The 24,524-nt window shown below is 39.9% G+C and overlaps 1 protein-coding gene across 8 annotated transcripts; it reads right to left on the reverse strand.

The window, feature by feature from the left end:
* Positions 1-723: 723 nt before the first annotated feature.
* REEP2 (receptor accessory protein 2) lies at positions 724-24,462 on the reverse strand. 8 transcript variants are annotated; one of them, XM_059859886.1, is made up of 9 exons: positions 22,391-24,462; positions 21,460-21,516; positions 14,974-15,050; positions 13,725-13,793; positions 13,397-13,517; positions 12,717-12,830; positions 12,221-12,368; positions 11,785-11,942; positions 724-9,875 (listed from the first exon to the last, which is right to left on the reverse strand). In XM_059859886.1, the coding sequence occupies exons 3-9, from the start codon at positions 15,039-15,041 to the stop codon at positions 9,801-9,803; spliced, it is 753 nt and encodes a 250-aa protein (XP_059715869.1). In that variant the 5' UTR covers positions 15,042-15,050; positions 21,460-21,516; positions 22,391-24,462; the 3' UTR covers positions 724-9,800. The 8 variants fall into 8 exon arrangements, with proteins under 8 accessions (XP_059715869.1, XP_059715865.1, XP_059715867.1 ...); XM_059859882.1 differs by lacking the exons at positions 21,460-21,516; positions 22,391-24,462 and adding exons at positions 18,969-19,041; positions 19,405-19,571; XM_059859884.1 differs by lacking the exons at positions 21,460-21,516; positions 22,391-24,462 and adding exons at positions 18,969-19,041; positions 19,401-19,559.
* Between the last annotated feature and the right edge of the window lie 62 nt (positions 24,463-24,524).

A 24,524-nucleotide genomic window follows, 5' to 3' on the forward strand; every position in this document is an offset into this window, starting at 1 on the left:
CAGTCCATTACTACTGCTATAAAGTTCCAGCTAGAGACCACAGTTCATTAACTTCAGACTTAGGTTACCAAAACACCAAATATAAAGATGCCACTAGAACCCTGCTAGCTGACTTCCCCTCTTATCCCAGCCACTACAACTGCTATCTCCCAACTACCCACTTTACCCGATAGCTTGGTCTGTGGAAGAACAACTGCTACTGGTAGCTACAGAAAATTCTTCTCCAGGCCCATTTTTACCTTGTAATTTCACATACCCTCTGCCTGTTGTCGGTACCACAGGTTTTCCAGTAAGTAAGCTGAGTTCTTGTTACCCGGCTCTGCAAGACAATTTTTATTTCCTGATCACTCTAATGTTTCATGCCTAGGTATAGTAGTTATGTAGTACTGATTAAACATTTGTGCTTCTGCACATAGACCGAGAAAAAGATATTCACCATTCTCTAACTTTGCACATATGAATGCTTTCCAACCTCTGTCCTCCCCAAAATTTATTTGCAATTACAATTCAGGTAGGTCTCCGAGATGCTCAACAGCAACAGTATTCTGCAAGAACAAAAAGGCCACCTAACAAATACACTTGTGATATGTATCCAAGTCCTCAGTTAACAGCTGGGAAGCGGACACAACCTGAGAGTGAGGAACATTTATGTTTCTGTATAATGCCAGGACAAATCAGATTCCCAAAATTTGCCTTATTTTTGCATAGCAGAAATAGCAGGACTTTGTGTTCATTTTCATATATTTATTAATTCAATAATGGAGAGGGGGAAAGGCAGAAGACTAAACACGTAAGACATGAAGATAAACTAAAATTATTTAGGAGCACAATTTCAAAAGATAACAAAACAGCATTTTTAAAAATAATATCCACAGGCATCAGTAGCAAGAAACTGGGGCATGAGGGGGAAGAAAGGTATGTAAACTCACTAGCAAAGAACAAAAAGCCATACCTTCAGCTAACAAATCTATAAGCCTATTCTGATGACACATATAGATTTAAATTCAAAGTATCTGAGACATTTATCTGTCAAAATAAACTGGAAATAAAAAGTCAATAAATAACCTCTAGAACCTTTCTCCCCTACCCACATCAATAACTAAACCTTACCACAGCAACTTTTTCTTTAGAGGTGCCATCATAGACTTGTGATCAGTTGTTCCTGGGAGTACCACTTACCAGAGAGACCCACATGAGACAGAAGCAAGAAGTAGTGTTCAAAATTTAGTCCTTAGATGATGCCTTTTTGGTCTCATCAGCAATCTTCAGCAAGTTGATACAGCCTAAATAGACACAGTAAAATGAGCTTTTCCAAATACTCTCTAACCCCAACAGAAGGGCTGTCTTTCCATGTGTATGACCCTGATACGTCAGAAGCGAACTTAGCCAGGAAAGCCGCTTCTAGTGGAAATGTCAAAATAATTTAGTAGAGAAACAATGACTAGTTGCCACCCTGTGGAATGAGAGCACATCTGCATTGATAAAACTTTTTGTATTATACTCTGGATAGAAATGGAAGATAAGCAATGGGCCCTTTAAAATAGACACTTCAAAAAAGAGACTATTAAAAGATATCTAAGAAGAGTATGGGTATTAAAGAAAGCACAACACAAGACTTAGGTTTTGTACATGTAAGTCATTAAACTGCAGCAAGTGACCAAACTTAATGACTACAAAAATTAGCGACAGAATTTCAACAACTCCTCCTCTTAGGAAAACTCCCTTAACCCAGTCATTTAACACCACTGCGCTTCAGCACATGGGTAAAAAGGCGACAGTGTCATAACGAGGCGTTTTCCAATGTGTGCTTAAATTCCAAACTACCCTCTGATCATCAAATAAACTGAGCAGTATCAGAGACAGGAGACTGCACTATTTTCAGTTTGTGTTGGCCTTTTCTCTGCTTTCCCTTTTTGGGGGTAAAAGCCTTCCTGCGCTACAATGGCTCCAGGCATCAGTTATCATATTCTTGTAGTAAATACAGAATGGTCACAACAGCTGGCTTTTACAAAAATTAAACTATTAAATGCCGCTTAATTCTATTTCATTCAATATATTCATCGCTTCAAATAAGCAAGCGATAGCAGCAATGTTATCATTTCCATTCAGTTGCCAGATTCCCCAACAGAACCTAGGAAAAAGGAAAAGCTTGGAAAAAAAATCTGTGCTTTAGTTTTGGCTAAACTTACATCAGCACACTTCCTATAAAACCAGCATTGAGTGTTGACAGTAGAGAGCCTTTATGTTAGCTCTATACAGGCAGAGATAAATACACTACATATAACGCTTAGCCACAAAAGCCCATTCCTACCTCCCTCAAAAAATAATAAGTTAATTTCTTATAACTCTTTAAATCATTGCTAAATGTTTCGTAGAATGCCCTACATGCTCTTGGGATAGGCCATGTCAGGGCAACCCACAACTTGTACTTGAAATTTAGCACCTGCCCAAAAGCACTGTGTTGGTTTACTTAAGGCTGATCATATGATGGGGAAATAGAAACACATTGAATATATTTTATTTTTCTTGTTTTTTCCCCCCCGAAGTCTGACATTGAAGAATCCCCAGGACTATTCTATATTCTGTTTCTCTTTCCTACAGAAAATTCCTGGTATGCCCTGGATCCTCCTTCAGTCTGCAAGTCTCCATCTATGCTGTTGCAAATAAAAGAATTTCTCAACATTGGAAAGAATCTCATACCGTTACATTATGTTCTAACATCAGCTTTTCCATGTAAGAATGTCAAAATCCCATGGACCCATATTATCCTGTATGGTTAACAAATATGAAAAGTCAAGGTCATTTTGTGAAACGCATGCACCATTAATTGACTAAAAAAAAACAACAACAACAACAACAACAAAAAAAAACCACCAACAAACCAACCAAATCTGTGTCTGTTCTTCAGAATGCTAACTCTCTGTTGCCATGGTCACAAATTACCATAGTAACATTAGATACATCTATATTTTTAGATTAAAATTGCTTCTCTTTTCAGAGAAAACAGACACAACTGAAAGAAAATACTCATCCTTACCAGGAAATACTACTAACATTCAGAGTATAAAGTAGAGCAACACACAGCAATTGGTTAATTGCAAAAGGTGGCAGGGGGAAAGAGGGCTGCGGGGAGGAGAGGAATCACAAACATTGCCATTTTCAGAGCTGCTTCCTACAGCTAGAAAATGGTTTGAATATACAACAAAAATCAAAAACTGAGGACAGTAATTCTGTAATGCTATTGTCTCAGCAAGCCTCACTGGATAGTGGCTCAATTAGAATGCCCAGAATAGCCTTTTCAGTCAGAGATTAATAGCAGTATTATTTCATATTTTTCCATTAGAGCCCCAGTTTGTTTTCCTCCTCACCCCCATGGAGGACCTTCACTCATGCGTAGGAAATATTGCTGTTCAACTGCCATAATTGAACTAACTGTTATGAGACGTGTCTCTGCTCTCTCATGTTCAGTGGTTTTACATTATCCTTATACCCTCTAGTGGACAAAAAGTAATTCACAACCCTTCTAGTGCCGTACTGCCTTTAGATCAGCACTGTGCTAATGGGGACTTGGATGGTAAAATGCTGAGTCAAACCCAAGCATCTCTAATTTGAGATTCATTTCAGAAATAATCTAAGAGAGGAGTCAGAAATGATGAGTTCATTAATGCAGTGCTTTCCCAAATAAGGCAGCAACACAAACACAGAAAGTTTATATTCAATACTAGGTTTGACAATCAGGAAAATTTCTCTTCATTTTATAATTTTAGTCAAATTTTCTGACTTCTTTCTTTTTGGTAACTTACTAAGCATTACTTGTGATAAAAACTTAGTTCCTTGGTATGTAAAACTTCATATGCTTGCCATCCAGACTAACTTTCCTCCCAAACCTGCTACAAAGACCATGACTGAATGCCCTACCTTTCTAAGTCAGTATAGCAATGCATTCCCACTGCTGCCAGAAATGCTTTAGTGTTTTACATAGTCTCAGACAGTTATATATTATAAAAGACTTGAGCTTTTGCTCCTTTAGTGTTCACTTATTTTTGCATTATTCCCATAAATGTTACTTCTAACATTATCTGATTAAACGCTGACAGAATGCTCTTGTCCAAAGGGTCTGCAGTAAGCACATTTCAGCCAGAATCCACTGCAAAAAAAGGGAAATTTGTCAAACTATGCTATATGCAATAGATGCTTACATTCCACCTGGGAATCTAGCCTTAGGCCTCGTTGTACCAGTAACATGTATCAATCTAGGTCATAGGTTTAAATAACAAAAAAAAAGGCTAAATTACAGCTCTAGTACAGTATATTTCAAGTCTCCACAGTCAGTAAAATGGAAGTCAGCCCTTGCTTACTAAGAGTAAACATAAAAAACATAACCAGTTCACAGAAGAACAGGAGCTCTGAAAGAGAGCAAGAAAGTAAGAGACAGCTTGCAAGGGGCTTTAGGCAAAGATTTTAGGCATATGAATAGCAATGACCTAAATTTACCTGCAAAGTTGCAAAAAAACCCAAAAAACCACCAATTTGCCACTGTTTCTTTTCACTTCGTATTATTTTAATTCCTGTTATCATCAGAAATAGAGCACTGGAAATTCTGACATTGAATTGTGGGATTCTACAGATAACTGTGTGTATGAGCATAGCTAAGTCCAGCATTTGGTTCACCCAAAAATGCAGGCTTTGGCAGGGGACAGAGGGTAGAATTTCCCAGGCAAACACATCCTCTGAAGCTTCCTGCTAGTGCTTCTCCAGTGTAACACATCTACAAAAGTGACAAGAGATACTTGATATTCATCTGGTCCTCCCTGCAGATCAGCTGCCTGCTGAGGTAAAACTTTATTGCTCTGAAGGGATGAATGTTTGAAGAATCTTAATGTATGTAGCTCAAGCCCAGTTTGAAAGGGATGGGGAGGTGGTGGGAAGCAAAGGGGAAGGGAGGGAGGGAGACAGACAGAGACTGACTCCAAGTGAGAAATCAGGCTCAAAAAAGAAATCAAGCTCTCATCTGTAGAATGCATGGTTTTAAGTGTTGCTTGAGGCTCAGAAAGTTAGCGGTATTTACTGGACAACTCTGTAACATACACAGCTCATTTTCTACTCTAATGCCATCTATCTATCTATCTATCTCACAGGAAAGGTTCTTAGCCGCTATGCAATTGTTGTCTACATTTACTGTTAAAACCAACCGTTTTCACAATTTACTCTGCATACCTCAAGATCTTTTTTGAGGGCTCTAGGCTTCTTAACAATAGCTATAAAGAACATAAGAATGAGTTATGTTTATAGTGTCTTACAACAGAGCCAAATTCCAGATGAAAAGTGACCAGGAAACATTTCTCCTCAGTAACACTAAAACACATTCCCATACAGCATATGCATTTCTGCACATATTATCAGCTCTTAAACATTAAACTCAGCAGATTCCAGACCAGAAACAGCACACAAGAACTGGAAGTGGGTGGCTCTGACTGAGTTGCGAGGTTGAACCAGATGACCCCCAGAGGCCCCTTCCAACTCTGACACCTCTATGGTTCTACAAGCTCATGTAACTTTGCAGTGATTTCCTGGTTTTTCACATCTCTGACTTTGCAAGACAACACACAAAGCAGCACCACACGATGCTTCAGCCAAACAGCACATTACAAATTCCTAGTGGCTAAAGCAAGAAAAGCTGTAGTACAGACCAGTTACATAGAGATGTCATTCAGCATCTGCACAGCAAGCAGTAATGTGACAACACAGTGTCCCCATTAGAATACAACTTTTTCCCCCAGATTTCTCTCTTAGGGAGCAATCCACACTTTCCAGCACTATATGCAACTTAGGAAGACAGAAAGGAAACAACTCAATTCAACAGCTGCTCTCAAACACACAATGACACCTCACAGTTAACTTGTGAGCCTCCTTAATACAATGCTCTGTGTAGATCAGAGAACCAGCACAGTTCTCCATAGATATCTTACTTTTCTCCTAAGGCACTAAATTTCCTGCTGATTAAGATGGCACAGAATAAATAACTATTTCTGGAAAGCTGTGGTTCTCTTGCTTTCCAAGGAAGTATATTGTGAGGGAGTCATACTTCCAAGAGCGATGTATTAAAAAAAAGCCCAGCACTGCAAAAGCACAATGAATGGAAATCAATTCACTAAAATGAGGGAAGGTGAAACTTCCCCAGAACAAGCTTTGAAATTTTAAGAACACCAGCACCCCTCTCTATATATACACTCTACCTACCAAGGAAATCATTCTAGTCTAAAGGAAATCAGTCCCAGAAATGTAAAGCTGGAGAATCACAAACTCAATTTTAAAAAAGTAGGTAACAATGATGTTTAGGTAAAGTGTAAAGGTTTAAAACCTGACAGTTGTCTCCCCTGTATTTTCATATTTCTTACCCACCACAGAGGATTACTGCCAAACAAGAAAACATTTTCCCTTTTATGCAACAAATCATTAAGTTTCTCACACAGGAAAACATATTTCAGTATTTTCTTTTCCAACAGCAGAACACTGACTTGTACTACTACAAAGCATGAAAGTAAAACATTTCTTTTCAAAAGGCAGTCATGGCTTCAACTTTGTTTGTCATGGTACAAGTATTTTAGGATAACCTTTAGGCACACAATGTTTGACACACACATACCACCCTCTTCAGCCCCCCTCTTCAAGTATCATTTTCTGTTACTGCACTTCTCTCTATGGCCAGACAGATTAGGAAAAGGCTCTAAACGTTTACCAAACACAACAGGGTTCTACTGCTAGGTGAAGATTTAACCATTTGCTTAATTGCATGATGAAGCCCACAGATGTACTGAAGAGAAACTACATTCCAGCATTTCCTGCTGAAAACACTGAACAGCAGCTGATAAAAGCATTTTATCAAAACAGCACATTCAGCGTTCTCATTAACAAGAGAATTTCTATGCAAGACAGTGCATCCAATGCAGAATTATATCTAGAAACTCACTAAGAGGTCACGTGGGTGGTGGTAGATCTGCAGTGGCTTTGATCAAGCAAAGCACAATCTAGCAGTCACATGTGTACTAGAAGAAGAAAACAGAATCCATGCTAAAGACATTGGTCTTGCTCTGGGTAAGTTCTGCTGCTTGACATCATCAGCTTCATATCACACACCAGATAGTCCCTGATTGTACTGTAGACTCCCTCTTGCAACCAAAAGCCAATTCCCCTGTATAAAGAAAACTCAGAGTAAAACTGACCTGTATTTACCCACAAGCTAATGACATCAAGCATCAATGCTAAGTAAAAGCTACTTAGCACAGACCCCAACTCAGGAAGACAAAGATAAATCCAAACACCAGAACTGAATCTTCAGAAATTCTTCCTGTGCTTCAAAGCAGAAAAGCCATTACAAATTAATGAATTCTAGAAAAGATTCTAGAAAAGATTCTGCTCTGTGGAAACCCAGTAATCATAGACTATCACAGTGCATGCACAAGGAAAGGGCAAGAAGAACAGCACACGGGGAGACTTGGCTTCCAAATCAAGTCAGTCACAATGATTTACACAAATAATTTGCTACGCACAATTTTAATTTTGAAAACAAAAAATTAAGAAACATGGTCATAGACATACTTGATATACAGAGAACAATGGTTCTCTCTTGCTCAGTACAGTTAAGTCTAGGATAGCAATTCCTCACAACTGGATCTTCCACATAACCATGAAAGATTTTTATGTGTTGTCTGGAGAGAGGAATTTCCTTTGGAAACAGCAAGTATTCCTGCTTCAGGACAAGCATTTGCATGTGCTAGTAAGACATGAATATGAAGTTTGCTAATAAACTAAAAAAGAACAAAACAATTGGGTTTTTTTTATGAAATGCAGAACCAAATCAAGGATTTTCTACTGGATTCTAGATAAGGCCTTGTGGATAATTCAGGACAAATATTCCTGACAAGACGCAAGTTTCTAACATGGACTGTAAAGTTTAAATTTTTTAAAGCTACAAAAAATAGTAAACTAAACTTAACTGGCCTCCTGAAATAACTGATGAATTCAACAGCAAACAATTTGCCACCAAGATAATGGAAAACAAAACAAAAATTCAGTCCTAATCTTCAACCTTACAAACTTTTGAAAGGCTATTCCCTAGGACATAAATACTTGTGGAGCATTAGCTGCAGAAGTGCTTCTATACCTTGTCAACAGCAAAATACTGGGCTCTGTGAAGAATTCATTGTAATTTCAAAAATGTGACAGCAAGTCACATTTGCATCCCAAAAGTATGGGATACAAACACTTGCATGTAGGAGCCAGGTTCCTTTGATAACTAATTTCAGTGAAAATTCAGACCATCAAGTATTCATTCAGACATCCATGTCTATAATGGTGCACCTTTATAGATCTTGATAACAAGAACCCTACTCCTTAATTTTCATAGGCTCAGCTGGCATGTGTACAGGGGTTCTCCCCTTAACAATGTTCAAGAGTCTAGTATGGCTTGTCATTATGCAAATTTTCTCTCCAGCACTACAATTTCCCTCCCACAATACATATTCTACATTCCTTGTAGTTTTCTGTCCCAAGTGTTAAGTATTGCTCGAGTCTCAGGACACCGATAAGCATGGCACATGTCAGACAGAAAATCTGTGCAAGGGCTGCAGCAGGATATAGCAAGAGGACAGACTAATCGGTATTCACCAGTACTGTGCCCTAGTGCCCGCTTTTTATCCCCCATAAACGAAATCCTGAAGTTAGAGGAGCTCAACTGTTAATAAATCAACTGTTTCAGTTCTTATGTCCTGAGGATTGACTCTCCTAAAGCTGAGAGGTGAGGGCTTCTGAAATTCTCAAGTATGTCTGCAGACTATTTTGAGACAGATTTTCCCCAGACATCTGCTAGAATAAAAGAATTTGTCTGAAGTAACAAGCAACACAATGACATGAGTTCAACCACTAAATGGCAAAGCCAGTATGCTTGCCATGGAACTGCATGAGATTTGCCTCATTCTGATGCTCTCAGAGGAGTCAAAGTGAGCATTAGAACCTGAAATAAAATTCAAGCAGTTTCAAAAAGAGCCAAAATCTTAGATGCCAAACTTTACTTCTCAACAGTAACTCCTACCTACTCCATCATATAATGTGCATGTAATAGCACATTTCCTTTATCACCTTTTCCAATTATCTCCCTTCCAGAAAAAATTATCACCTTCCAGAAAAAATAAAAAGAAACTCAATCTCTTAATCTTCCAGTATGAGCAGTGGGAATCTAGCATATACCTCCCCATGAGCCAGTCCTTTATGTTCAAAAGCACTCAGCATACATCCCTTCAGTCACTTTCTCAAAGGTGATGGACATATCAGGTATGGTCCATTATTAAGGAATATGACTCATGGTGGGCACTTCTTGACAACACACAGCTGCAGGAGAATACCCAGAGCAAGATAAGACATTTTAGAGAGCCACCCACCCTATGGAACTCCAGTGTCTAATATTTTTCCAGCTTCTGTGCAATGGATGTCTCTAACCCTAGTCAGTTTTTTCAGCAAAGATTCTCAACTAGAGTTATACAGTGGGAATTCCAAAGCAACTGGCTATGTACAGACATATCAGCATTCCCTCCAACAGAGAGATGAAAAGGAGAAAATTCCTGAGGATTTGTATCCTCTACTCTGCTTTCTGAATCCCAGCCTCCCCCTTGCCTTGGAATGAGCTCTGTAAAGCAGTATCGGTTATGTACAAGAATCTCAGCTCCCTTCCTTTGGAGAGTTTCCCCATAAAAGCGAAAGGCAAATCCCAGGACAGAGACAGGTGCTGAGGGGGGCAGGTCGCCTTAGGATGACTCGCCAGAAGCAAGAGAGCCAGCAGCTTTCTTCTTAGGGCGGGCTTTTACACTTCTCACTGGAAGCTGAGGAGAAATAAAAAGAGGCATCTTAGGCTAGTTTATTTTAAGATCTAAACGTGTAACAGAGAGATGCAAGAATGCAGAGTGAAAAATAGGACAAAACAACAACAACATGACCCTATTAATGTCATCTGTTGTCTCCAATGTCTATTTAACCGTTCTTTTTTTTTTTTTTCAATAAACAAATCACTCAACAGGAAAAGGCATTCTAAAACAAGGTATGTACAGTAGTAAAATCAAAGCCGACAGTCCAAACAAAAGGTCAAACACGGATATTTCTGACTGGTAACTTTCACATAACATTTCACTGCTCTAACTTTTCTGCTTCTTAACTTCCAGTGCAATTCTCTGAAAGCTGTAGAAACATCCTGAACTAATCTGCACACTTTACTTCTGTGTCTTTCATTCTAGATACCGGTAAGAAGAGCATATTTATTCATCTGTGATGCATTCAGCCCTGGCTGGCAATCTCAGAGATCTCAGTCAAAGACCTCCTACAAGTCCTGCATCTGACTCAAAGACCCAAGAATCTGAGCATAAATACCAATACACCTGCAAAGGGCTTTATCAGTACTTCCGTATTCACAACAAACAGCATAGAAGAGTTCTGTCTTTTCATAATTTCACTTTGAAAAGTCCTCACTAGGAAGCTTCCACTCAAACTCTGAGCCTCTTGTTTCCCTGCTCCTGTCTAATACAGAAGACAGGAAAGAAGAGGGGTCAATTCAGAAATAAGCCATATAAAGATCCTAGGTTAAATTAAAATGCATTTTTGGACAGAGATGTCCGTTCTTGGAGAAAATCAAAAGCCACCTGGACCTGGTCCTGGGAACTGGCTCTACACGAGCAGTGGGTTTGAACCAGGTGAACTCAGAAAACCCTCCAACCTCAACCATTCTGTGATTCTATTACAAGGAGCTCTTAAGCACATGCAAAGGTTTCCTGTACACTGTAAAATCAGGTTAACAGTACAACTTAAAATCATGCCCGAAGCAATTACTTTCCTTCAAACTATTTAATATTTAGCCTGAATAGCTCAACAATGTGAGTCAGTTATATAGCATTCTTTATCTTAGATAAAAATAATAACATTAGAAGCCCAAGTTGAATCAAGCAAATAGGACCCCAACTTCATAAAAAGGGAGAAGCACTTTATCATGTACAAATCAAACCATAAGAAACACTCAAGCAAGTGTCAAGACCTGGAAAGCAGCACCTCAAAAAGCATGTTCTACAAAACACACCTGAAAACACCTGGAAAAAAGATTGCTAAGCTCAAGTGATTCTTGGACACAACTGCATTTACTTTCATGTATGGTTTATTTTAATAATAAAAAATCAGGCATCTCATGTCCCATCTGAATGGCTGTAAATACCTTGGATCATTATGTGAACATAAGGAGACAACTGAGCAGTCACTAGTTACTCAGACTTCGAGAACAAACTCCAGGAATGGGGTAGGTGGGGACTGGTAATTTCCCATACCTAATGTGTAAAAGTCAAGGGAGGCCTAAGAGGGCACACAACTGCTGCACTCAGATTAAGAGAAAGTGGCTGTCCCAGGGATAAATGCCACTATTATGTATTTAGACTGTAGCAGACAGGAGAGAGGATATTGTCAACAAAACACGTTAAAAATACCTAATGCTCCACCCTTCAATACAAAATCCAAACGAAAGAAAAGCTGGGTTCTGACTTATGACAGAGGCTTACAGGCATGATAACAATGCAAAAGCTAGAGACAAGTATAGCAAGTAGACGACAAGTCCTCTGATGTAGGACTCAACTAGAAAAGACAGTCCAACAAAATTTATATATACAGCTTCTAAATGCTGAGACTATAATGCTACAGCCTTCCGACCAAGCTCACAAATCAATGTCAGTGCTGGAAATTATCTATATGCCAACTCACTTCAGCTTTCATCACCTTTTTAGGAGTTTTGAGACTCTGGGTACGTTTAGGAAGTTTGTCTCCTGCATCTTCATCTGATGGGTCTGTTCTAGTATCTGACGGGGTTCCATTAGACCGATGTGCCACACTGCTCTCCTCTCCTGAGGAGTAACAGGAAGCTAAGGAACAAGAGCAAAGCTTTAGCAAATACTTTTAAAGAATCTCATGAAGTTTAAAATGGCCCATCCTCAAGGAACACAGGACAAAGAGACCATCTTGAATAATGATTATGGGATGAGTATCGGATAAGTACAGAAATGAGAAGGCTCTAGGGAGGACAATGCAACTTCTCCCAGATAATTTACAATCTTGTAGTCCTTTCGGAGACCTAAGGCTCAGGGAAGCCTTCCTGGCTCACAATCCCAATTCATACAATGGCCCAGCAGGTGCTCTGTACCTGAGTCTTCAATAGTTTCCAAAAGACTCGCACCAGAGGCGTGCAGCTGTGGATCACGGCTTTGCATATGCACAGTATCTTCATCTCGGATCAGAGTGAGATCCTGCATGCTGAAACTTCGAAGCTTCTCAGACAAAACTCCCTGGCCCTAAGAGGACATAAAATTAGGGTGAAAGGCACCTCACCAAGATCATCTCACATGGAATTATTCATTCAGAAGAGGAGCAAAGGTGCCCTATTCCCCACTACGGTATTCTGAAAAAAACAGAGAAGGGAAAACAACAAGTAAGAGATTAAAGCAAAATCCACTCCATTCCCCCTCTACTTTTTCTAAGTCAAAGGATGGGATTATCTGCAGGGCGAACCGGAAGGAAGGAAAAGTAGGTTGCTGCCAAACAAGTACTAGTATCCCTAACAGACCCACAGCACCTAACTGCTGGTACACCAAAAAAAACTGCTGGAGCATTCATGAATATTACAGAAGGCACTGCATTACCTTTGCAGCTGCAGTAACTGCTGCATTGGCAGCAAGGTTTAACCCTCTCTTGCCAACTCGCATCATGGTTTCGTAGCTCTTGTCACAAGCCTGAGTAATGTATTCATCAATTTCCTAGGAATGCAACATGGAACATGGAAGTAAGTTGCTCATTACAAACATGATCAAAGTTTCCCCATCGTCACCCTTAAAAACACAAAGCTCATCTGGACACTCTTTTTTCAGACTACTAGCATCAGGTGTCATTGATCACATAACTTGAGTTTCTCTGCTAATTACAGAAAACATGTAAATGTAGCTTTAAAATACAGTATGCTATTTCCAAATTATAACTACTGAAACAAAGCAGTTGCTTATACCAACAATGTGAAAAAACAGACTGGCTACAGAACATGCTCCTCTGATCGTGATTCAAGAGGCTTAACTACTGACAGTGACTGTAAGGGCTCATGACACTGGGTTAGCCAAACATGCTTTCTAAGCATTAGGCAAACTATTGGCTACACTGCAATCTTCAGTAAGCTGCAGTATGACATCATTGTCAGACACAGAATCATTCTACATTCACTAAGGTCAGTACAAGCAAGATTCACTGATTTCAGTTTTTATTGTGGCATAACTGAATTAGAAGTCAATCAGGTCCCAGACAGGTCAGTCATCTTCCAACAACAAGCAAGTACCTTCTCCTTATTGGAGAGCGTTGGGTGCACAAACTTCCTGTAGAGGACACTGGAGCCCTTGGTGTAAGGGGAGAGCAGCCAAATCACAAATGCGATTTTCAGCTCGAAATAAAAGGGAAACCTGAGAGAAAGAGAGGAAAAAAAAAAAAAAAGAAAAAGAGAGAGAAAGATGGAGAACTGGAATCAAGATCAGCACAGAGACAGATGGAGATAACTAGCAAAGAGCAGCACAGGCAGAAAGAGTGTAGACAAGGTAAAGGCTCAGAAACAAGAGAATCAATTATTCAGGTAAGAACAGCAGAACCCTTTTTAGAATCCTAGAACATACCTTCTTCGAGTATCATTTAGTCTTTCATCCATAGCCATGAAAACTCCATAAACAGGGCATCTCTCAGCCCTGCAAACACACCAAATTACAATCTGATAGCTACTCTCATCATTCTGTCAGAGAGCATCCACCGGATGTTAATATCACATTCGTTTCCCTTCTCAATTTCCAACATTTTCAACTATGTATCTTAGTAATGTCACATTGCTGCTAAAGCTGATGGCTGTTTCTGAAACTTCCAACAGGTACTCCTCAGATAAGACTCAAAAGCAGGGCCAGTGTAAATGAAAAAGAGCAGGCAGAACGTACGCCTGTCCTCTCCAACCCTTACCCAATAAAGTCTGAGAAGATACAATAGCAGAGATTGAAACAAGTGAATGCAAATTCTCTACCGACTCAATTAGTAGAAAAAAACTTCTGTTTTCAGAAGTCCTTTATGTGAATAAGCTGAAGTTCTTATACTTTTTTGACCTTTGTCTGCTTTCCAGATTTTATGCAGGTAGAAACAAAGCTGCTGAGCACTTTTGTAAGGCATGTATAGTACTTCATGATTCTTAAGAAGATTAAACTCTTGACTAACATTGTTTCAGAGATGTATGCAAAGCTCAAACACTGAAGCAGTGAGGCAACTGAAGATATCCTGCTTCAAAGGTTCAGCTGAAGCCCTGTAACAATGAATTGTCATTTTTGGAGGCCTCCATACTACCAAACATGACACAGAGCACTGAATGGAGTAAGAATCTGCTTTCTTCTATTCCAGTCTGTCCCACCCTTCCTAGGGAAAGCGAAGTTCATCATGCAAACCACTCACAGCACCGAGATGCGTGTGATCTGTTGTTTCACATAAAAGGCTGTCAAAGCAAAATAGGTCCCTTCCTTCTACCATTTTTTTACGGTGTCTTTTAGACTATCATTTTTCAAACTGTACCAGTTCACATCAACAGCTTCTCAAAAGTATTTCAAGTTATGAATGAAGATCCTTTTACAGATACTGTGCATTTACCCTAACTTTGCAAGCAAAGGAGTTGAAACAGCTAAGATGGCAGCTGCTACCCGCAGTATCTCAAAACCTGCTAACTCTTCACAGGGACTGAAAACTCCTAAAGGAGACAGGAGTTTATTTTCTTAGCATCCTAACACTTCTCCTCTCTTCTTAAAAAAAGGCAAAAAAACAAAATAAAGACACAGCAATAACAAAAAAAAACCAAAACAACCCAAAAAACCCACAACGTGCCACTAAGGAACTCACCAAGAAAGAACAATGTCTGTGAGAGTTTCTGCAGTGGTGAAAAAGGCAAACACAATCCAGTACATCATCCACTTCACCTGCAAAAGAGCAGTCGGTCAATGGACATACATCAGAACCCAGAAAAAAAAGTAAAATGTCTTCTCAGTATAAATGACTCATCTCCACACATTAAGACGGATTCAAAAAGAAGGCATATATAATCTGTAATGGACACATACTAAACGGTACATTTTGGTCTGAGAAAACATGTAGGATTACTGTGCTCTAAATAAACACATACAGATACATTGATGAATGCATGCCCTGGAGCAACATTATGGTGCAACAGCGATAAGGTCCCAAATGACCTATCCAAAAGGATTTATCCATTCACTTTAAGAAGTTACATTCTTCCATATATCATGAATACCATAAAAAAATATATACACGCACATATGTAAAAGTTTAAGTTTCAGCTGCAGCCCCATATTTTCCTGATGTAAAGTTTTTCCTTAGGAAAAAACAAGAACAACAAACCAAGAAACATATTATTTTGTGCTAACTCACTAGTAAGCATTCTTTGCCTTAATCATTACTCCCAGAAATCACACAAGAAATTCATTTTTCTTTTTAAATAAAGGCTCACTGAGAGGTAAAAAAGCAAAGAACATGCCACATCAACCTAATCTTCTTGTTTAAGGTTTAGAGTAGATGCATGTACTATTCCGACATATTTGGACACCTTTTCTCTATCTCTCTACTTCCTAACACCCTTATCTGGAGCAGTATTTCTTTCTAAGCACAAAATAACTCCCTCATAACAAACACAGACACACACTGCTGTTTTGGTAACTCGTTTCTCAGCTACAAGCCAAGAACTCATTCAGCTGACTCCTCAAGAGGAGTCAGCTGAATTCTACAGGAAATTGCTAGTTTTCTATCCTGTTGAGAATTAAAAAAGAGCATAAGTAGCAGATAAATGAAGAGGACACCTCAATTAAAAGCAATTTAACACCCTTAGTGTCATCAAGAATAGGAAAAAAAGACTAAACTGAATCAGGGAAATGCCACATACTAAATCCATACATTAATCAATCTATTAAAATTACATGAACAATTATGTTCATATAATAATAACATGATGACAATCCTTGTTACAGAAAATACTGTAAAAGCAGGTATTTCCCCAACCTTGCATGTGCTGGAAAATTTGGTGATTTATTCTTGAAAGACCCTCCAGTTTCTCATAAAAGAAAATTAATCTGCCTCCAGCTGTTCTAACACAGTGAATGAGTGGTTAATAATCCAAATTATTTCCACTTTACTGCAAACTCTCTTTTGCAACAGAAAATAGCAAAAACTTGTATTGTATGGCTCTCTCCTGCCTTTTTTTTTTTTTTTCTTGTATCATCAGTTTGGACAAGACCAGGTGTCATTCAGCTGATCTAAAGCAACTTTTCGAAAAGAACGATTAAGTCATCGGTGCAGCAATGTGAATCAGCTCTTGTATGAAGAAATGTGTGAAAAATGATAAATCTAAGTTTGCAAAAAGGGATCCAAAAGGGTGAGAGATTTCAGAAAGCCTATACACCAGTAAATCTTACTTGAGCATTAGGCAAAATGAAAGCAATAGTAATAAAAACAATTAGCAAATACCTACATATATGTAACAAAACAAAGATTAAGGGTTTTTTCAGGAAAAAGAAATTCACAAGTACAGCAGAACTCTTAGGTTTCCATAAGACTGTGCTAGCTATAGTGCTTTCCTTACAGGGCAAGGGTATGTGAAGTTTCTAAATTAGCTTCTAACAGGTCTCTACAAACACTTAAAGAAACAAAATCATCAGGGATAAAAATGAAGGGACTATTGAGGATTAACAACTGGTTAAAAAAAAAGAAACAAAGGATAAAAGTAAATGGCCACTTTTCACAATGAGGAAAGTTACCAGTGGAATCCCACAGGAATCAGTGCTGAGATCTGTGCTGCTCATCTTCATGAAACATCTGGAAAAGGCTGTGAATAGTGAGATGACAAACTGTGCAGAAGACACTTTTCTACCCAAGAGATTAGATAGGAGTTGATGAAAGAATTCAAAAAAGGATCCTGATTGATCTCCAGCTGACATTTTGTCTCTAAATGGGGTTAAATACAAAGCAATGAATTGACAGCGTCTCCTTTTTCTTAGTGAAAACTATTGCATTTACATCTATCAGCAGATGTCACTCAAAAGGGGTCACTATAGGCAGCCTTAGTGTAAGCTTTGTGCTTATTTTTCACTCCGCTAACAGAATGCTCGGAGTATGAACTGAGAACAGAAAACATTGTTTTTTTACTGTTTAAATAAACTTCATGTTCACATCTTCGATACTGGACACAGGTCTCTTGCCTCCGTCTCCTTTTGGCACCCTTCACCCTATGCTCTAAAGCCAAATAAAAAAAAGAAGTATAGCTCCTAAACAAACTAGAAGGATCCTGCTTCTAGTTTTAGAAGTCCCTGCAGATGACCAGAAACTAAAAGAGCAGAAAGCAGATGAGAAGAAGCCCTATTTTTTTTTCTTATGACAGATTACAAACACCTTCCAAAACTGTGAGTTGAATGAGACTGCACTTTTTTCCCAATTTACTAAAAGGAGTCAGGAGTCATTTGCTGCTCACCCTGATGATGACCAGCTTCAGGCACACATATAGTCTCCCCAACTTGCACCAAGAATCTAAACAAATTCAGCAAATGCAAAAGCAAAACTGGAACGTAGACTTGACCAATGCTTAAGACGACATGTAAAAAGAAAGAAATTGCTTTTAGGACAATCTGAGCTACTAGAAGTAGTTTGCCACAACTGATCAAGGATTTATGCTGAATTTTTATCATGGTGGTAGAGAACAGTAAATTTGCACTGTACTTTGTTGTCACTGACAAACTGTTTGTGGTAGCTCTGTCTGTGTCAAGTCAAGCTTCAATACACCACCTAAGCACAGATACACCTCTAAGACCTTTCTCCACCACCAAACCTTAACCAATGCTGGTTCTTAAGCACTATGAGCAAGCAGTAGTACACAAAAGAGCTAGATTTGAAAATGGGCAGAACAGCATTCAAGTTTTCTGCTGACTTTTCACATGAAGAACATTTTGAACAGATATTGCCCCTTCTGCTATGTTTTCTCCCGTCTTTCCACTTGTGTTGAAAACAAAGAAGTGTTTCAAATGTAACTGAATTAGACAAATGGCAGTCCAAAATCTAATCACTTATTTCTGATGCAGTCCCCTCAAGAAAAAATAATTAATATGCAAGTTTTAGCAGTTCAAATAAATTTTCTTGAACCACTCTGCTGCAGCAATCCAGACTAACTACTTCAGGAAACCTATACCATTGAATCACTAAACAAAACCCAAAAATTAGTGCCATACTTTTCCACATCATAGGTCTTGTCTCAAGTGATCTACTTAGAACATCACTTGTGTAAGAAGGCAACACACTACCACAAGAAAAACATCTGGGGTTGTAAATATGGTAATTGCAGCAAGGGTGTAGACAGAGAGAGGGAAACAGTTCCAGAAGGGACAGAGAATGAAGTTTTAACCAACAAAAAACACTGATCACAAGCAAAATTGATAGGAAGCCACAAACCAAGCAGGATTATTCAACCCTTTGGAAGAAAACAAAAGCAGTACTGAAAAAGCAGTAAATGACACAAAGCAAGGATAAAGTTACAAGAAAGAACTTGTCCTGGACTTTTATATGCTTCCAGACTGCAGTGTTACCCCCACTTTCCCTTCCTCACTCAGCATCGCCTGAGAAAATACAGCCCACATTTACGGGTTGAAGCCTCCCATATCAGTAAGCACCCATCCTTGGCAGCTTTTCCAGAGACGACTGGAGCTGCTGCTCGGGCGGCCTGGCTGACCCGAGCCCCTGCGGAGCCGGAGTGCCATCGTCCCGGGGACAGGCCGGGGGCTTTCGAGGCGGCCGAGAAGGACGAGGCGGGCGCTGCGTCGGCACGGTGATCCCGTACTCACATATTCCTTTACGTTTTTCGTCTTCACGGCCTTGTAGGAGGAGTACGCGGGGTAAAGGGTGCCGAAGATCAGCCTACGAGAAGAACAGACCCCTCAGCGCCTCGCGACGCCCTGCACCGTCCCCGGCCGCAGTGGCGGGCGGTCCCCCTGGGATGCCGGTGCCGGCGTGATGCCGGGCTCCGGGCGGGGCTCAGCCGCCCTCACCGCGGCACCGCCCGTGGGCCGCAGCAGCCCGCGCGAACCCGCCCGTCTGCGGCCGCAGCCAGCCGCGAGGGTGCTCGCCCCCCAGCCGCCCCTTCCCGAGCATGGGGTCCCGCGGGGCAGCACTGACGCCACCGCCAGAGCCCCGCTCTGGGCCGCGGCCCCCGAGAGACCACCGAGGAAGGGCCCTGCACAGCGGCCCACACCTCCCTGCGCCCCGGCCGCACGCACTCACACCACGACGCGGGAGATTATCCAGGAGACCATGGCGGCACCGGGCGCGGCTCAGGGCTGAGCAGCGGCGCGGGGCGGCTCTTAAAGGACAGGTTCCTGCAGCAAGCGCAGCTCCGCCCCGTGTGCTCGCATGGGAGGAGCCGACGCGGCGGAGGGAGAGGCCGCAAGGCCCTCAGCATTCAGCCGCGCTGCGGAACAGCGCGAGTCGCGCTGCCCGCCCCCCGCTGGGGGAAAGCCCCGCGTTCACTCGCACCAGGCCGGGAGGCGCGGCGGGAACACGGGAACGGAGCCACGCCAGCGGAACGGCAGCAGCGAGGTAGACAAGTGGCGTTGTTGGAACGATGGCAGAGAAGCAACATGCGCAGCGTAAGGAAAATTACAGGAGAGTGCTGAATTGAGATCACGGGCACTTGAGAGGACGGAGTAAGACAGACCGCAGAAGAAGCCATCTTCCCTCCAGTTGCCTCCTCCACGGAAGTCAAGACAAGAGCTATTACTTGCTGCAAACAGGGTAGTTAAGTGTAAAAGCGTTTCAGAGTTCCACGGCTCCGAGTTTCGCCCAAAACAGGATGCAAAACAAAACTCAACTAGCCAATACTGACGTTTACGTTATCAAACCAGAAGAATAAAGGCTGTTACTTGGAGTTTCCAGGTAATTTCAGTGTTGCCAGATACTCTTTTTCGTAAGCTGAGAGGTCAAGAATTCCTTTGTTATCTACACAAACAAGGCTGAAGAGCGCATGTGTTAGAATATCCTTAGTGCAGGATGGGAAATGTGTATAAATGTGCATACTGAGGCATACTGGAGTACCGGAAACTGTTGAATTTTAACAGCTCACCCAGGAATACTTAAAAGATTAAAAGAATCTTCCTCCTCAATCAATGCCAGAGTTCATTAGTGGGTCCCTGGGAGCCTGTATGTATATTACAGTCATGGATTGATTAGGCCCTGTACACAGATCTCTGAATCACACCGAGATAACCATTACATAAGTTCGTTTTTAATGGAAAAAAATCGCTAGAAATCTACCATGGTTCTTCAGCTAACAAAAAACAAAACAAAACAACAAAACACCTCAAACAAACAACCCCCCCCCCACACTAAAAACCAAAAAAACCAAATCCAAAAAAATCCCCCCAAAAAAAACTCACAAAAAACTCAACCAAACAAACAAAACAAAACAAAAACTTAAGGAAGGCACTACGGCAGTCTCATTAGTTGCCGATGGTTGCTGAAGAGCCTTTATGAAAATAAATGAGACCAAGGAAAGAGTCATAACAAAAACAAAGAGCTGTTTGGGAAGAATTTTCTCATGAATGCATGAAACTCAGTATAATGAGCAATGATGACAAACACAAAACATTGACAACTTCCCATTACATGCAAGAGATGAAAACACAAATGTTTCTACAGACAGCGACAAAGAACATTTTGTCACAGTCTGCTTTTGGATATGAATGGCCACAAAATGATTGCATAAGGGACTCCACAATTCACACCACTGATGGCATAACTGACCTACTAATAGGATAAAAGGAATCTGCTTTCACACGTCCAAATAACACGCAAAACCTCCAACAAAATGACTACATTTCTAAATGCATCAGTTTCCTGTTGGTGACCAACACAGCAACAGGTCTGTTACTTCAGTAATTTGTTCATGCTTGGATGAGTGGAAGATGCAAACAGAAGAGGGAAAATGTAAAGATCTGGTGAATAACACATATGACTGTGTGAGAGCACTAAATAACTGCAGCATGGGTAAGTTACACCTAAATAAAATGTGCTTTAGTGTTTTAAGCTATTTAATGTGCCAAGGGGTATTATGAAAATCTACAGTGCATTGGACACAAATGGTGGTAAGAACAACAGAATCTCAACATCAGTAGAGAAGGTAGTGTTGTAAATGTAGTGCCAGCTCACTGTTAAGTAGCATGTTAAGCTTTAGAACAACTTCAGAAAAGGTATTTTAAGCTAGCAATTTACATTTAGCAATAAGTTGCTAATTTTTTTCCATATAATAAATAAAAATGAAAGATTAATTAATTAACTTACCTTTCCACAAGAAGAAACTACTGGTAGTTTAAGGGCTATTTTTGCAACAAAAGCCAGCTGCAGGTTAAGTGAAAATAAAAATATTTATTAGTAGTATTCTTTTTATTAATTTATTAGTAATATTGTATAATGCTTTGTAATTAAGACCTACCCAGGAAAGCAATTCATCACTTGTTTTCAAATTAAGGCTGTATGTTGTTTTTTTGGGTGTTTTTTTGTTTTTTGTTTTTTTTTTTTTTTTTGCAACTATGCTACTGCTGAAACAACTCATGATAAACTTGTGTTCTACAAACAGTCCAAATAGGTCACCAAATATCTATCAATCTGCTATGGCTAAACGAAATGATAAAGCATGGAAATCAAATAAGCTGTTACTCAAATAGAGCAGCTTAAGCAAAGCTACATGAAGAAAAATGTCAGGTCAGATCCAGAGATCCTGCTGAAGCTGAGGTTCAGGCAGAAACTGCTATGATGAAGAAGAAACAGCAATTCATCACGGCTCAAGAATCTAGGATTCCCTCTGGAAAAGTTTAGCAGACCATATATGGGTCTTAGGAATACAGGTGAAGTGGAAGAACACAATGGGAACCCTCTATGAAGCCCAAAAGTGCAGATTGTAGTGGAAGAGTATCAAAAGTTGAAAGAAGTAAGGAAAACAAAAAAAGTGCAAGCTGACAGCCAAAAATGACACTGTAAGAGCTGGAAATTGTTCTGAGAATATTTCTTTAACAGTTTTGCAACTGAAAGCTGTTCTTTTAGAAGATACCTTCCTAGAGGAAACAGCTGTATTTTGTTGTATCCAGCTCTTGAAACTTATATTACCTATTAGACTATATAAAGGAAGAGATAAATAAAAAGCTCCCCTGCCTTGCAGGGGAATGAGGGACGTAAGAGAGAAAAGATGATTTCTGCCTGGTTATTTTTCAAATACCTGGTGCAGGTGCAGCTCTTTTTCAAAAGTTGAGAGTAGGAATCTTTAAGATACTTCCAACTGAGAGGAAAGAAGCTATGGGCTGATTTTAGATTCTGAGATGCACTGGAAGATAGTAAACACAAGCAGGCATTGGCATGCATACCAGCTGTTGGGGTAAGTTTGGGGAAACACTGAAGTTGACAGTCAGAAGATTCCTTACCAGTAACCAGAACTGGGAAGATGCACTGGCAACATCTCCTTCTGTGCTATGCTTCACTCACATGCTTTGTAGTTTTACAATCATTTTCCACTGAATCAATGCTTACAGGGTGTGGTTGATGAATAAATCACTAGTATGTCATACACTTCAATCATTACCTCAACTGTAGAAGCTCAGAGTTATCAAAGGGCTATCAGGAGTGAGGAAGAAGGAAATTATACATACAGGGGAGCAATAGTTTTAAACAATATCCATGCCTCATAACTTCTTTAATTTTTTTTTGCATTGTAGGTAAATTTAAGTTACTGTTTAGCATCTAACTTCACTGCTTTTACAAAAGGCTGTCCAAGAATCTTTCACAGAAACAACACATGGAACATAACTTTAGATGTATTAGGTACTTATTTTTTTCCTATATTTATGTTGCCTGGTAGAGTTGCATCAGAATAAAGATTTAGGTTTTGTAAAATTAAACCTAGCATGCTGCTACATTTTTATTCAGTATCAAGAAAAGGGAGTGTTTTGGTTGAAAAGAAGTGAAATCTTCAGGCTGGGGACATTATGGAGACATTACACCTTTACATGGCTAAATACACACCAACTTGCAGTATTGTGAATGCAATCTAAATTCACTAGGGCAGGCCAACAGCCATATATTCCTGAATTCTTGCTTCATATTGTCTGTAGTTACAGAGGACATTGGCTAAGACATCAGAGTTTAAAGCCCATATTCAAAAATGGTGCTGCCCACTGCCTCATGCACCTGCATTTAATAATGGCAAGAGAGCATTAGATAGAATGTGTGATGACTGCAGCAAACTATATTAAGTCATGTAACTCAAGTTTTTATTCTCCCTCTGCTAAAACCCCTATGATTTATGTCTGCTTTATTCTGCTTACATTCTATGTAACATACCAGCTGCCCCTTAAAATCTTGATCTAGAAAATACTGTGATAAAAACTACTGGCTTTATTATCTTAGGTCAATTTTATAACCACTTTGGCTGGCTACTCGTGGTATAATCTCTGTATAATATATGTTAGAACAATTTGATGATCTTTAAGATCTCTTCCAACGTAGGCCATTTTATGATTCTATGATATTTTGTAATTTTAGTAATCACTCTGATTTTGGCTGAATATTCCTTCAGGTTGATTGTACTCCGCGATTAGTAAAAAAGAAAATTCAAGAGACAGAAGCAGTACTTGATAGACTCAAACTAAACAAAGGTTTAGAATGAGATGCAAAACTCTTATTGTAGATCACTGGATTCAAAATTACTCATGCTTGGCTTAGATATAGCCAAGTCTCTAACTTTTTGATCTTTATCCAATTCTAATGCTTATACACACATATACACACAAATGAGGGAAACATCTTAGCTATTATTTATCTTTATGCACAGAGTACAACAGATGTGCACAAGAAATTGTACACAACAGAATACAGTGAAGCTGAATGATTCATGCATCTGGAATAACCCTTTTTATCTCTAGCAGATAAATTAGCCCATATTCACAGGATAGCTGCAAGGGTATGAGGCAGCAAAAGCCTATGACAGGACTTTGCACCTAATACCCAAACTGAGAAGCTGCTAGAATGCCACATGTCAGTGAACAGAACTGCTGCTGCCATCACAACCTCCAAGGTCAGAGACCATAGAACTTTTACCAGCCCATCCATATCTCCAGTGGAGAGGGCATCTCTGGACCTGCTGGGAAGATAGAGACGGGGAAGCTGCTAGGAAGATAGAGATGGGAACCACAGTACAAGAGATGTTTTTTATGACAAGAAAAATCCTCTACCCAAACTACCTTGAAGTATCAAAAATTAGCAGGCAGCTTGGCAGCACATACTCCCAGCACATACTTGGGATGCCAGGCTAAACCACATGAGCCTTCCGGCCAAACACAGCAGGTCAAAATTAGCAG

Source organism: Haemorhous mexicanus, chromosome 15 (genome assembly GCF_027477595.1).
Source record: "Haemorhous mexicanus isolate bHaeMex1 chromosome 15, bHaeMex1.pri, whole genome shotgun sequence".
NCBI lineage: Eukaryota > Metazoa > Chordata > Aves > Passeriformes > Fringillidae > Haemorhous > Haemorhous mexicanus.